This window comes from Pelophylax lessonae (assembly GCF_965119305.1).
Source record: "Pelophylax lessonae genome assembly, chromosome: 10".
Taxonomy (NCBI): Eukaryota; Metazoa; Chordata; class Amphibia; order Anura; family Ranidae; genus Pelophylax; species Pelophylax lessonae.
The window spans coordinates 182,385,022-182,398,031 of NC_138777.1; the positions used below are offsets into that span (position 1 = coordinate 182,385,022).

Here is a 13,010-nt window from a genome sequence, read left to right on the forward strand (position 1 = left end):
GAGTGTGATCTAATTTATTGCTGTTCTTATAACCATGTTTCATACAAATTATGTAGCACCAAAGAATGATACTTGGGTCTGTATTCTCTAAAAGGGCAGTACTGGGAGCTAGGTAGAGGGTGGAACCAAAGGACGGTGCTGGGAAAGGGGGAGTTCTTGTATCTACTGACACCAGGAGTAAAATGGTGGCGGGAAGAAACTCTAGCTGATTGACAGCCTCAGCTCTGTTTCAGTGTAAAGGGGGGGTGTCCTCTCCCTCCAATCAGCTCTCAGAGCTCTCCTCACTGAGCTCTGGAGAGTGTAACTTCAGCTCTCTGCTCCCTTTTTTTTTTTTTTTTTTTTTTTGAACACTCGGAAAAGACTTACATTCTGCACTTTGAACACATGTAGAGAGGAGAAGACCGCAGATAAACAGGTACAACTTTGTAGGAGGATTTGTTTCATCTCTGTGTATCACCTGAGGCCAGCCACTTCACTGGGTTATATGTAAGGGTTTATAAACACTTTAAAAGTTCATTTTTCAGCTGTCAGTTTGTAAAAAATGTTGGTGCAACCTACGTATGTGTAATGTAGAGTAGTGATGATCATCTCCATCTAGCGGCTGACTTGCACACTACTTAGTTCAATATTATCCCACTAGAGCACACGCATGGGAAACCTCCAGAAACCTGTGAAGGGGGGGGGGGCCCAAGGCTTTTGACTGCCCAGGAGACTCCACAAAGTTTAATCCGGCACTGGATAACTTAGCTGTGTTGCATAACATCATGGGACTGTATGGACACAAATACAATTCCTTTGGCAAAAACACTGCTTCAGCTTACAGTATGTAGCACATCTGTGTATTTAGGTAGCTGTTTGCCTGGTGTTTAGGATTTACTGCATTTTCTATCTGATAGAGGGGGATTTCAATGCTATCAACATATGGTATGATGTCAAATTTCGGCATTAAAAATGCTGTATAGTACAGTAGACTGTGTAAACTTCCCCTAACTCCCAAATGTAAATAAAGGATGCATGATATAGCAGATATTTTGTAAATTAAAAGGGTAGTGAAGGCAGGACTTCAAATAAGCCCCTAGTATTGTAAAAATAGGGTTTAATCTCTACATTTTAAATACCTTGTGACAACATGCAGCAGTTTTTTAGTAATGGAACTTGACTAATAGTAATGAGATAAAGATTTTCAAATTCGGCCAACAATATTTAAGATCAAATTAATCTCAATAACTGATGAAGAGGATGCTTTCCTTTAGGGGACTAGGGGTTAATGGCTTTCTCAAGCACCAGGCGGTCCAGAGTCTTAAGAGCACCTTTACAGCCTCCCAGTCCAAGCCTGTTAGTTGGCTTCCACTTTTTTAGTACGCCTGGGGCAAATGCCTTTTTTTAGCCAGACGATCCTGATTGAAGGGGACAAGTGGGCATCATTAGCATTCATCTTATATTCAGGAAAGGGAGTTGCATAGAATAGACCAAATTAAGAAATGTGAGGCCAATCTTAGTGTCTCGACAAAACAAGAAAAATCATATTTAGTACATCTCTGCAGTATATGCACATTTCCTTATGGCGTTTATCTTCAATAACACTGAAAGTTCAGAAAAATACCTGTTGATTTTGTGGGTACCTGTATTCTTTTAGGGAGATAACCACGCTGCATCTGCTGCCCTGAAATTCCAAGCGTTATCACCCTTGCACAGTTATCTCCTAAAGCACTGCAGGACACCTCCCCATTATCTTTATGGAGATGACAGTGGGAGCTGATATGTAGTTCAACAGGAGAATGGGGTGGAGCTCGCAACCCTTGAGGTTTAAGTTCATTAGAGTCGTCATTGTAAGCTTACTACTGGATGTCAGGAATGCACCAGATTTCTAGCATAGAGCTTTCCAAACTTCCTAAACAAAGGACCAGTTTATAGTCCTTCAGACTTCAGGGGGGCTGGAATGTGGCCAGTGGAAGTAGAAATTGTCTGGACGTCAGTAAACAATACCCCCTTTTGTTAGGGGAAGAATAGTGCACCAGCATTGGTGTCAGTGGAAGCAAGATTACACCATTGTTGCGGTCAGTGGAAGCAATTGGTGTTGCATCGAAAAAATTTTTACCGGAACCGAAAATTCAGAATGCACTTGGCCATAACTGAATTGGACAACAGTTTTAAAAAACAATATATATTTTTTGATAAATTGTGTTTTGACTTTTTGATTAATATCATGAATTTAAATGGATATGAATTTGTTGGCCTTTATCGGCACCTTTTAAAGTGATGTTAAAATAATCCTACTTGCTGCATTTGTGGTACATGTTTGGCAAACCGCACCAAAAATGCACCCTCCTCATTGAAATGCATTAAAAACGCAGCAAGAACGCATCAAAAATGCACCCATGTTGCAATTTTTATGCATTTGAGTCGCATGACCTATGAAAAACACACACGAAAGACGGCAAAATCGCGGTAAAATCACAGAAAATTCACATGAATTTTCGGCAGCCATTATCTTCACTTTTTTGGCACAGTGCTAAAAACCATATTTTTGGCAAATAATTTTCGACGGCCAAACTTTCGGTGCATTTCTGGAAACAATAGCACACCACATTGGTGTCCATGGGAGGAATAGCACCCCATCATTCAGGCCATTGGGAGGAATAGAATACCATTGTTGGTGTCAGCGGGAGGAATAGCACACAATAGTTAGGGCCATTGGGAGGGATAGCACACCATTGTTGTTGTCAGTGGGCGGAATAGTGCTTTGCATTTGTAGGAAGAAAAGTGTCCCAAGGCCGCATAAAGGCATGCAAAGAGCTGGATCCGTCCTCCAGGCCACAGTTTGAAAGCCACTGTTCTAGCAGATCAACATGAATTTAACAGCCGTTGTTAAAGTGTAAGTTCACCTCTTCAGAAAAAATGAAAAGGTGAACCAACCCCGTACACCTGTAACCCTGTATTGTGCTGCTATGTATTTTTTCCTCCATCTTTATTCTTCCTGTGCTGGCTGTCATCTCAATCATTCACCAGTCTCTTGTGTGGATCACCATGGTATGACTGAGCATTCTGTGACATGTCCCAAACTGAGAAGACGTTTGTCCATCACTTTTCTGCAATCCCTTTTTCTGAATATAGTATTGTCTAACTCTACACACGATTAGGTTTGATTTGTGCCGCATCTCCAAATAGCCATAATTCAGAGATTGACATTTTAAGTGGTTTCAGAGCACTTACAGAGTTGCCATTAATCCATATTTATAAAGCCTCTTAACCCATAACGTTGATGGACCCAGCTTCCTGTAATCTGAGCTTCTCCATTCAAGCACTTGGTTTAATGGGGTGTCCACCACAATTAATAATGTATGCAAAGCTACTGTATGGTTATTGAGGATCGACAGCCATGGGAATTGCACTGGTACTGGAAACATTTTGTTGTCTGCATCTTTGAGGCCTCTTTTTTGAAATGTATTACTTAATCTTTTGCTGGGATGCCTAGATCTATTTAACCTCCATATTCTTCTGACATTTCCATCATTTTCTTCCTTTATTTATGTATTTAGTTGTCTGCTGCTAGTATGTGTTGCTTTGTCTGTATTGGTTGTGATCAATGATACATTTGTGCTTTCTTATATAGAATTATCCATGAAGATGGCTTCTCAGGTGAAGATGTGAAACAGTACAAGCCTGTGGTTTATAGTAACACTATCCAGTCCCTGGCAGCCATTGTCCGTGCCATGGACACTCTTGGCATCGAATATGGTGACAAAGAAAGAAGGGTAAGTTCTGTCTGGTCTTGTTCCTCTGTTATACTGTATGTACGAACCTATATGTCAAATCAATACTGCTTCCTCCTGCTTGTGTAGTCTGCAATCTGACTGAATATTCTTCATCTAAAGCTGACTAAAAGTTCACCCAACACGCACACCCATTGCCCAATACATGTTGGCTGATCTGCCGGTTACTGGCATCAGGCGTTAGGAGGCATCAGGTTGTCTCTGGCCATCTCTGATGTATTATTGGAAAGGAGTAGAAAACTGGAAGAAATGTTCTAAATTTCTGGCATCACTTATGTTCTTCTAGAGTTTAAAGGTACAATCATCCATTCTCCAAGCATTGGTGCATACTTTACCAAAAATGAAATTCACATACCTTTATACAGTGATTCTTAGAAAACAAAGTTGGCACTGCCCAGTGCCCATTTGGTAGCACATACATGAGGAGGGACTGCAGCAGGGTTACTTGGGAGACCCCAAAGCCCAGACAATATACATGCTGTTTGTTTATTGCATATGGATACAGCCTGGGATTCGGGTCTCCCAAGTAACTCTGCAGCAGACCCCCCTCAAGTATGTGCTACTTTTAAAAGCGCTACACATTACTTTCTGTAGGCTGCTGAGGCCCCACATTGCTTTCTGAGATATTTAGAGGGCTGTCCTTTTACTTTTAGGCTCGGGTCACACTATTGCGATGCGGGAAGGCTGCGAATTCGCAGCCTTTTCCCGCATCGCACACGCACCCCCGGCAGTTCACACTGCCATATGCGATACGCTGGGGGTGTCAATGTAATCTTAACGACACCCCCAGTTTGATCGCATATCGCAGTGCGATCGTGCAGTTCGCACAGGATGGGATCGCACAAGTGTGAACCGCTGTGCGATCCGATCCTGATGCGGCTGCAAAAATGCCTCCTGTGCGTGTTTGCACCGGGTGCGATGCGAATTTAGCCATACAAACTGTATGGCTAAACTCGCACCGCACAGCTGATCGCATGTAATGTCGGAGCAGTGCGCTCCAACATTACATGCGAACCCGGCACTCGCATGAGTGTGAACCGGGTCTCAGTGTTAGCATACTGCAGTAACCTGGGATCCCTTGAGCACCCTGGAAAAAATGCTACTTTTTGCTACTGGCACAGGGTGGTGCCTATTTTGTTTTTTGTTTTTTATCTTTAAGCTGTACAAAATGGCAGGTGTACTTTATTTTTGACTGCTTTTCTTTATGGGCCATTGATGTGCTGGTGAATGTGTAAAAAAAAAAAAAAAAACCTAAGCACTCTTCATTCATCATTATAACTGATCAGCAGAAGGAACACTTTGTGTTGCAAACCAATGGGCAAGTTGACAGGGATTCTTTAAAGTAGGCTTGTTACAAATTTGGGTTGTTATAAAAACCGAGCAAATGGGGGAAAAAAGCATAAGAAGCGTACAGTGTTAACTCAAACTTAGCCAAAATGGACAGTAGCTCCAGATATTTGAGCAGATTAAGTTATTTAAACCATGTCTTTTGCTGTGAAATGTATGCTGTCCTGCCATGTCCAAGCCTCCCTATTGATCACAAGACTACTGTTGACCATAAAGAATGGATCAAAAGGTAGAAGTGGGCTCCCAAATTTTTTAGCTTCCTCTAGCTTTGAATTTACTGACCTTCTAAATTGCAGTTTCATTTAAGGCAGCATCTACGTTTTTGATAGATTTAGGTTTGATAGGGTAGGGAACAACTAGGTTTTTTGATGGAACAGGAGTCCTACGCAAATAGGGGCCAAAAGATTGAAGATCCTTGTTTGGGTTCCACTTGTGGATGTAATAAGTGCTGTCCCTGTGTGGGTTTCACTTGTGGAAGTAACCAGTGCTGTCCTACCTCACACATTTCTTTTGTCCTATTTGGGAGGGGAAGGACCATCCAAAAGTTGCTTGGTACAAAACACAAAATCGTGCCCAGCGCTCAGAGTACTGCCAAAAAGTCTCATTATAAAACGGGCAATAAGAAGCAACAGGTGGACATCTGCCAGAAATGCTCAGCCGATGCAGCTCTCCTTATATCGGTGAATCCAGTAGACAACTATAAAAAAAAAAAAATCACACAGGAGGGCACAAACGTCCAGTAAATTACCGGAGATTTATTGTATTAAAATGTAGATAGTGGCATTATGGGAGTGTACTCCCTTCCTCGGAGCTCTGAGGAGGGGAGTACGCTTCTGAAAGGTGGCAGATAGCCACCGTTGTGGTATTGCACGCCAGGTTACATGATTCCTGCACTGGACTGTACCTGGCATTTACCATGCTCATGCATCTTTCACTTTGGTGAGTATTGATTTTGTCGCTATGTTTTAATGCAATAAATCTCCGGTAACACACTAGGTGTTTGCACCCTTTTGTGTGTGTTCTTAAAAGTTGCTTGGTTTAGAATGCAATACAAATATTAAAATGCATTACCATATTAGCATTGATGTGTTTTTATTAGACATTTTCACACTGACTAGCATGCACCTTTTGGCACTTTCACATATTTGGATAAACATACTTGCATTCGTTTTCGCCATTTACACTATACAACATTAATTTTACATTATGTTTTGGTTAATTCATCATGTGCAACCTATAGGCCAGTTATTACAGTAGTGAGCCATTAAGATCAAATCAGTAGCATGGACTTCATGAAACTGTAAGCCCATCATGTCGGTGTTTTTTTATTTTTATTTTTTCCATTTAATAGTTTGATCAGGATATAACCCCAAAATCTCCATGTACTTTATACTTGTATAGTGTATTCTCAGTCCCCTGGTGATCATTCTACAATGTGGTTTACCTCCATTCACCTCCCTATAAATCCTTTTTATTCCTTCCGCTCTCTGTATTTTACAATTCATCATTTGTATAATAATTTTACAGCATCTGGCACATGGTTTTATTCAGAATTCTCTGGTAAGCACAAACATTACTAAATATATTCAGCTGGAGCTCCTATATTTATACAGCGAGCTAATGTGAAAATAAGGCTCAGCCAGCTCCATGCTAGAGAACATAAAAGGCTCACTTGGGGTTTAGAAAATAAGTAACATAGCTTTTTTTGTGGCAGATATGTACATTGAGCCTTTCAGCTGCTATTTAGTATATAGGTCTTTATTTAAAAAAAATGGTACAAAGAACATTAGTGTGCTGTTACATATGACAACCAATCAGTTTTCAGCTTTCATCAGTAATGTGGCTTGCCTGGATGAATGTTGACTTAATTGGCTGCTAGGAGTTACTGCAATTTCTGTACATTTCACATAGGAATTCAGATTAATGCTATTTTCTATACACTGTATTCTTTGATGCATATTATAAATGGATTTAAAGCCTAAGTCAACTTTAAAACAAAACCAACAAAAATCATCAATGGGTAGTACAAGCAAAAAAGCTACTTTCACTGCAGTACTCCCCTTCTTTTTGCTGCTGGCTCCTGAAGACTCGCCACATCCTTCTGCTGCTGCCACTGGTTTTCTGGGTTGAATGATGCTAGATGTCATTTTCCGTGAGGGTGTCAAGGACCAGCCATATGGGAGTACGTTACCAAGCCATCCTGATCATACAGTACTGCTGTAATACAGGTGCATCTCAAAAAATTTGAATATCCTCAAAAAGTAAATTTATTTCAGTAATTTAACTCAAAAAAGGTAAACTCCTATTAATTTAGCTTTGTTACACACAGAGTGATACATTTCAAGCAGTTCTTTCTTTGAGTTTTGATGATTATAGCTTACAACTAGTGAAAACTCAAAATTCAGTATCACGGACAATTAGAATATTGTGAAAAATTTCAATATTGTAGACTCATGGTGTCACACTCTAATCAGCTAATTAATTCAAAAGGCATGTAAAGGCTTCCTGAGCCGTTAAATGGTCTCTGTCTGGTTCAGAAGGTTACACAAACATGGGGCAGACTGTTGACTTGACAGTTGTCCAGAAGACAGTCATTGACACCCTCCACAAGGAGGGTAAGTCACAAAAGATCATTGATAAAGAAGCTGGCTCTTCAACGAGTGCTCAAAGCGTATTGCTGGAAAGTTGAGTGGAAGGAAAAAATGTGATAGAAAAAGGTGCACAAGTAACGGGAATAGCCGCAGCTTTGAGAGTATTGTGAAGCAAAGGCCATTCAAAAATTTTGGGGAGATTCACAAGGAGTGGGACTACAACTGGTGTCAGTGCATCAAGAGCCACCACACACAGACGTATCCAGGACATGGGCTACAACTGTCCCATTCCTTGTGTCAAGCTACTCCTGAACCAAAGACAACATCAGAAGCGTCTTACCTGGTTTAAGGAGGAAGACTGGACTATTGCTCAGTGGTTTTGCCTTTCATTTGAAAATCAAGGTCCCAGAGTCTTGAGGAAGAGTGGAGAGGCACAGAATCCAAGTTGCATGAGGTCCAGCGGTAATGATTTGGGGAGCCATGTGATCTGCTGGTGTTGGTCCACTGTGTTTTATCAAGTCCAAAGTCAGCACAGCCCTCTACCAGAAAATTCTATAGCCCTTTATGCTTCCCTCTGCTGACCAGCATCATGGAGATGCTGATTTAATTTTCCAGCAGGACTTGGCATCTGCCCACACTGCCAAAAGCATCAATACCTGGTTTAATTATCATGGTATCACTGTGCTTAATCGGTCAGCAATTCTGACCTAAACCCCATAGAGAATCTGTGGGGGATTTTGTCAAAAGGAAGATGAGAGGCACTAGACCCAACAATTCAGGTAAGCTGAAGGCCGCTATCAAAGCAGCCTGGACTTGCTTAATACCTCAGAAGTGCCACAGGCTGATCACTTCCATTCCATGGCGCATTGATATAGTAATTCTTGCAAAAGGAGCCCCGATCAAGTATTGAGTGCATACTATACTGTACATGAACATACTTTTCAGAAAGCCAACATTTCTGTATTAAAAATCCTTCTTTTTTTTTTTTTTTTTTTGTTTATTGGTTTTATGTAATGTTCAAATTTTCTGACATATTACATTTTGGGTTTTCACTAGCTATAAGCCATGATCATCAACATTAAAAGAAAGAAATGCTTGAAATATATCACTCTTGTGTGTAATAAATCTATATAATATGAGTTTACATTTTTTAACCACTTGCCTACTGTGCACTTAAACACCCTTCCCATCCAGGCCAATTTTCAGCTTTTAGCGCTCGCACACTTCGACTGACAATTGCGCGGTCATGCTACACTGTACCCATATGAAATTTTTATAATTTTTTTCACACAAATAGAGCTTTCTTTTGGTGGTATGTAATCATCTCTGGGTTTTTTATTTTTTACAAAAAAAAAATAGACAGAAAATTTTGAAAAAAAAAAAGTTTTTCTTATTTTCTGCGAGTAAATTTTGAAAATAAATTTTTCTCCTTCACTGATGTGCGCTGATGAGGCGGCACTGATGGGCACTGATAGGCTGCACTGATAGGCACTGATGAGGTGGCACTTATGGGCACTGATGAGGAGGTACTAATATGCTGCACTGATAGGCGGCACTGATGAGCACTGAGAGGTGGCACTGATGAGCACTGAGAGGTGGCACTGATGAGCACTGAGAGGTGGCACTGCTGGGCACTGAGAGGTGGCACTGCTGGGCACTGAGAGGTGGCACTGCTGGGCACTGAGAGGTGGCACTGCTGGGCACTGAGAGGTGGCACTGCTGGGCACTGAGAGGCGGCACTGACGGGCAGCACTGATGGGCACTGGCGGATGGCACTGATGGGCACTGGCGGGTGGCACTGATGAGCACTGATGGGCGGCACTGATGAGCACTGATGGGCGGCACTGATAAGCACTGATGGGCAGCACCATCAGTGCCCACACTCAGTGCCCATAGTGCTGCCAGTCAGTGCTCATCAGTGCCTAGATGAGCAGGCACTGACTGGCAGCACTATGGGCACTGATTGTGGGCATTGATGGGGGACACTGATGGCGGGCACTGTGGGCACTGTTGGGGGCAATTTGTGTATTTTTTTTACCTTTTAGTAATCAGGGCACTGGTGATCAGTGCCCTGATTACATGTCTCTGTGTCCCCGGCGCTGTGAGGCTCCCCCTCCTTCCTCACACTGCAGGCTCCGTGTGAGGAAGGAGCGCCGGCGATGAGAGATGATCTCATATGTTTACATATGAGATCATCTCTCATTGGATGGTCCGATCACGTGGTGAATGGCCGCTGTGATTGGCCATTCACCACGATCTGTGATGTGTGATGTGTCCAAGGGACACGGCCGACACAGATTCTCCCCGATGCGCGCGCTCGCGGGAGCGCGCGGGGGGCGTGTCACTGGGAGGCCGTTTAAAAACGGCCTCCCGAAAATTCGAGTCCGCGCTGCAGCCGTATATAGGCTGTAGCGCGGATGGGATGTAGTTAATTGAATTACTGAAATTCACTTTTTGATGATATGCTAATTTTTTGAGATGCACCTGTAGATGGTACGAAGTAAGCTTTAGTAGAGGAGAAAGGGCTGCCAACAGCTGGAGATTAAAGGAATAGTAAGAGGACCCTGGGCATTACATGACCAAAGAGAAACCAAATAGTAAGAGGACCCTGGGCATTACATGGCCAAAGAGAAACCGCATGGATAAAAGGCATGTATACTAGAAAGCAAAAAATATTTAGGGGGTTCCTAAGTTGGATGGAAATATGCTTTGTTTGAAACATGAAGTTAGGTTTTAAAATTCACCTCTAGCCCAAACATTTTTTTCTTTTTCTGTTAAAAAGAGTAGGGGACCATTAAAACCTCTGTGCCTAATTTGGAAGATTTCTCTTTGCTCCCTTTGCCTTAAAATGGCACTAAACTTACTTCATAAAAAACTATCAATAAATGCTATATTACATGCTGTTCATATTCACTCATTTACTATGAGATTTGTTTTCTGTATTCTGCAAAAATCCTGGTTGAATCTGTTGCTCTCTATCTCCACCTTTTATTTATGTCCCCAATACAGTTGAGGATTTTGCAGAGCAGTGTTGGCAGCTCTGCACATGCTCAGTTTTCAGTGAGTTTCTATGCTGAGCATTTCCTCCCTATCACATCTGAGCAGCCCATGTGACTATAGAGTCACACATGTGGGTGTATACACAGTGGTAAATGGCAATCCATTTCCTGTGGTCTTTACCTCCCTGTTGTTCTAAGACCCAGGCTGGATGTACATGAGACAGCCTGTGACTGGCTGAAATCCGCCCACACCATGTTATTGACAAAAATAATAAAGATTTAATTTCAAATATATTTCTGTGATGATTTAAAACAGTTTAATAAAGCAGATTTCCTGGCTTAAATCCTAAAAGGTTCTTATACCATACACCACCCAACCCCCCAACCACCACCACCCAACCACCCAAAAAAAAAAAAAAAGGTTATCTCAAAATTGGGGGAGCGGCCCAATTTTGAGATAACCTCCTTTTTTTTTTTTCTTACTTTTTTCATACCTTATCTGCTGTTTTAGCTTGCCACGGTTAGGTACGTCACTTCCGTGATTGCATTGCATTTTTGTTTGTTTTATTTCATTTTTTTTCTGTTTACATAAAGTGAGGTTAGCTCTAGGTTTCCCAGTCCCCGTAAGGCTCCTTTCACACGGCCGCTCCGTGTGAAAGGTCCGCTGCGGGACTTTTTTTTTTTCCACGGAGCGGATGACATTTCTGTCATCCGCTCCGTGTGCCCGCATATCATCCCATCCGTTTGCGGATGATATGCGGACATAATGTAAGTATATGGCACTGCGGATGTCAGCGGATGACACCGCTGACATCCGATTTTCCTTCCTTTCCGTTTTTTACACGGAAGGAAAAATGGGGTTCTGTTCCATTCGTAAAAACGGAACAGAACTGACAGGAGGAAAATCGGGTGTCAGCGGATAGTATTCCGCTGACATCCGCACTGCCATTCACTTACATTATGTCCGCAAATCATCCGCAAACGGATTGGATGATTTGCGGAAACACGGAGCGGCCGTGTGAAAGGACCCTTACTCTGTTCCCCACAGTTCTTATCCATGTGTTGGAGATAAATGAAATCTCACCAAAGAAATCTTCAGCAATAGAAACATTATAGATGTTCTAACCCTTTCCCATTGTACTGCGATTAAAAAAAGACAAACTGTCATTTGTTGCTCTGAAAAAGCAACAAAGTTTGTTGCTTTGAAAAATACTGTAAGATTCGAATTGGTGATTTTTAAGTTTAAAACAAGTTTTTTGTTTTGGTATTAAATTGGATAACACTATTTTCTGTTAGCTTTTATAACATTCATAACATATTATTATTATCATTATATAGTGCCGACCAGAGTTGTATAAAGTACTCGAAACCCATACTTGAGTAAAAGTACAAGTGCTCGATCAAAAAGTGACTTGAGTAGAAGTACTAAAGTATTCAACATTTTTTGTACTTGAGTATTGCAAGTAGTTTTTTTTTTAAATTTTGCTACTCAAGTACTGAAAGTAAAAGTACAACTATTGTGTAATGTAGTTATTAAAGAAAGAAGTCAAAAGTTTATTAAAGTTAGTTATTAAAGAAAGAAGTCAAAAGTACACATGACATCTACTGTTCTGGCAGTGGTAATTTTTATAATAGTAATTAGTAACTATGCAGCACACAAAAAAAATATCGGAGTAGAAGTATTGAAATCATTGAAAAAATGTAGTGAAGTAAAAGTGGAAGTAGGAGAAAAAAATTCTACTCTAGGAAAGTACAGATACCGCCTTTCGGTACTTAAAGCGGAGTTCCGGGCACAAAAAAGATTTTTTTTTTTGTGCCCCTCCGCTAGGTATGCCGCACCTGAAAAGGAATTGGATAGTTATTTTTTTTTTTTTTGTTTACTCACCTTTTTATTGACGATCGTAAATACTCACCTATGACAGCTTCCTCCTCCAGCGCCGAGGCTCACCCCGTCACTTCCTGCCTCGCGATGATTCCTGGGAGCTAAACGTCATAGCTCCCAGGAATCAATGCGCCGCACCGGCCCCGCCCGTCATTTCCGGGCGATGCCGCATTCCCCTGCTAAACAGCTTCTGGGCATGCCCAGAAGCTGTTTAGGAATGCGGCGCCGCACCGGAAGTGACGAGAGGGGCCGGTGCAGTGCATTCTGGGACACGAAGACGCGGAAGAAGACGGAGAAGAGGACCGCGCCGGCTTCAGCTGCCCACAACCGAGATGGAAACGCTGTGGAAGAAAATTTCTAAGTAAGTATTTCTTCTAAAAGGTAAGTGCGAACCGGGACAGATCAGAGGCTAGCCATT

At 41.8% G+C, this 13,010-nt stretch overlaps 1 protein-coding gene across 2 annotated transcripts in view; it reads left to right on the forward strand.

Moving 5' to 3' along the window:
• GNAO1 (G protein subunit alpha o1) overlaps window positions 1-13,010 on the forward strand; it is a 414,541-nt gene that overhangs the window by 158,722 nt on the left and 242,809 nt on the right. For both annotated transcript variants that reach the window (XM_082269907.1, XM_082269906.1), the window contains exon 3: window positions 3,614-3,755. In XM_082269907.1, the coding sequence (XP_082126033.1) occupies window positions 3,614-3,755 (142 nt within the window). The remainder of the gene's footprint in view (window positions 1-3,613; window positions 3,756-13,010) is intronic.